Source organism: Ictalurus furcatus, chromosome 2 (genome assembly GCF_023375685.1).
Source record: "Ictalurus furcatus strain D&B chromosome 2, Billie_1.0, whole genome shotgun sequence".
In the NCBI taxonomy this organism is placed as follows: domain Eukaryota; kingdom Metazoa; phylum Chordata; class Actinopteri; order Siluriformes; family Ictaluridae; genus Ictalurus; species Ictalurus furcatus.
The window spans coordinates 1613614-1614052 of record NC_071256.1 but is presented as its reverse complement, the minus strand read 5'-3'; the positions used below and the strand labels follow the sequence as shown (position 1 = coordinate 1614052).

The window sequence follows — 439 nt, the reverse complement described above, 5'->3', positions numbered from 1 at the left end:
TTCACCGAAAACTACAATTTAAAGTTGTTGTTTGTTTTACTTTTTTATGGATATTAAAAATACAACATCCTTCGGAAGTTGTTTGTAAGTTGTCCACAGGCGAGTGTACGAGCTTACACAAGCACACACAAGCTATAATGTTATATGGTGAAGAAATGGTTATCAGAGAAATCTGTCTTTGTGCTCCTCCTCTTTCTCTCTCACATACAAAAAGTCAGGAAGTCACTCCTCATTTCAGAGAAGACAAAACTCAAAGTTCAGTGCAGTCTCTCTCTCTCTCTCGCTCTCTCTCTTTCTCTCTCTCTCTCTCTCTCTGTGAGTTCAGGAAAATGGCCGAGGCCAGTATTTCAGTAGATCAGGATCAGTTCAGCTGTCCAGTGTGTCTGGATCTCCTGAAGGATCCGGTGACGATCCACTGTGGTCACAGTTTCTGTAAGGT

General features: G+C 41.7%; 1 protein-coding gene across 1 annotated transcript in view; it reads left to right on the top strand.

Annotated features, from left to right (window-relative positions):
* Positions 1 to 239: 239 nt before the first annotated feature.
* Positions 240 to 439, top strand: part of LOC128619023 (tripartite motif-containing protein 16-like) — a 6992-nt gene continuing 6792 nt past the window's right edge. Inside the window, exon 1 of the mRNA XM_053642860.1 lies at positions 240 to 439. This exon is cut by the window's right edge and continues 481 nt beyond it. Within this exon, the coding sequence (XP_053498835.1) occupies positions 330 to 439 (110 nt within the window). The 5' untranslated portion in view covers positions 240 to 329.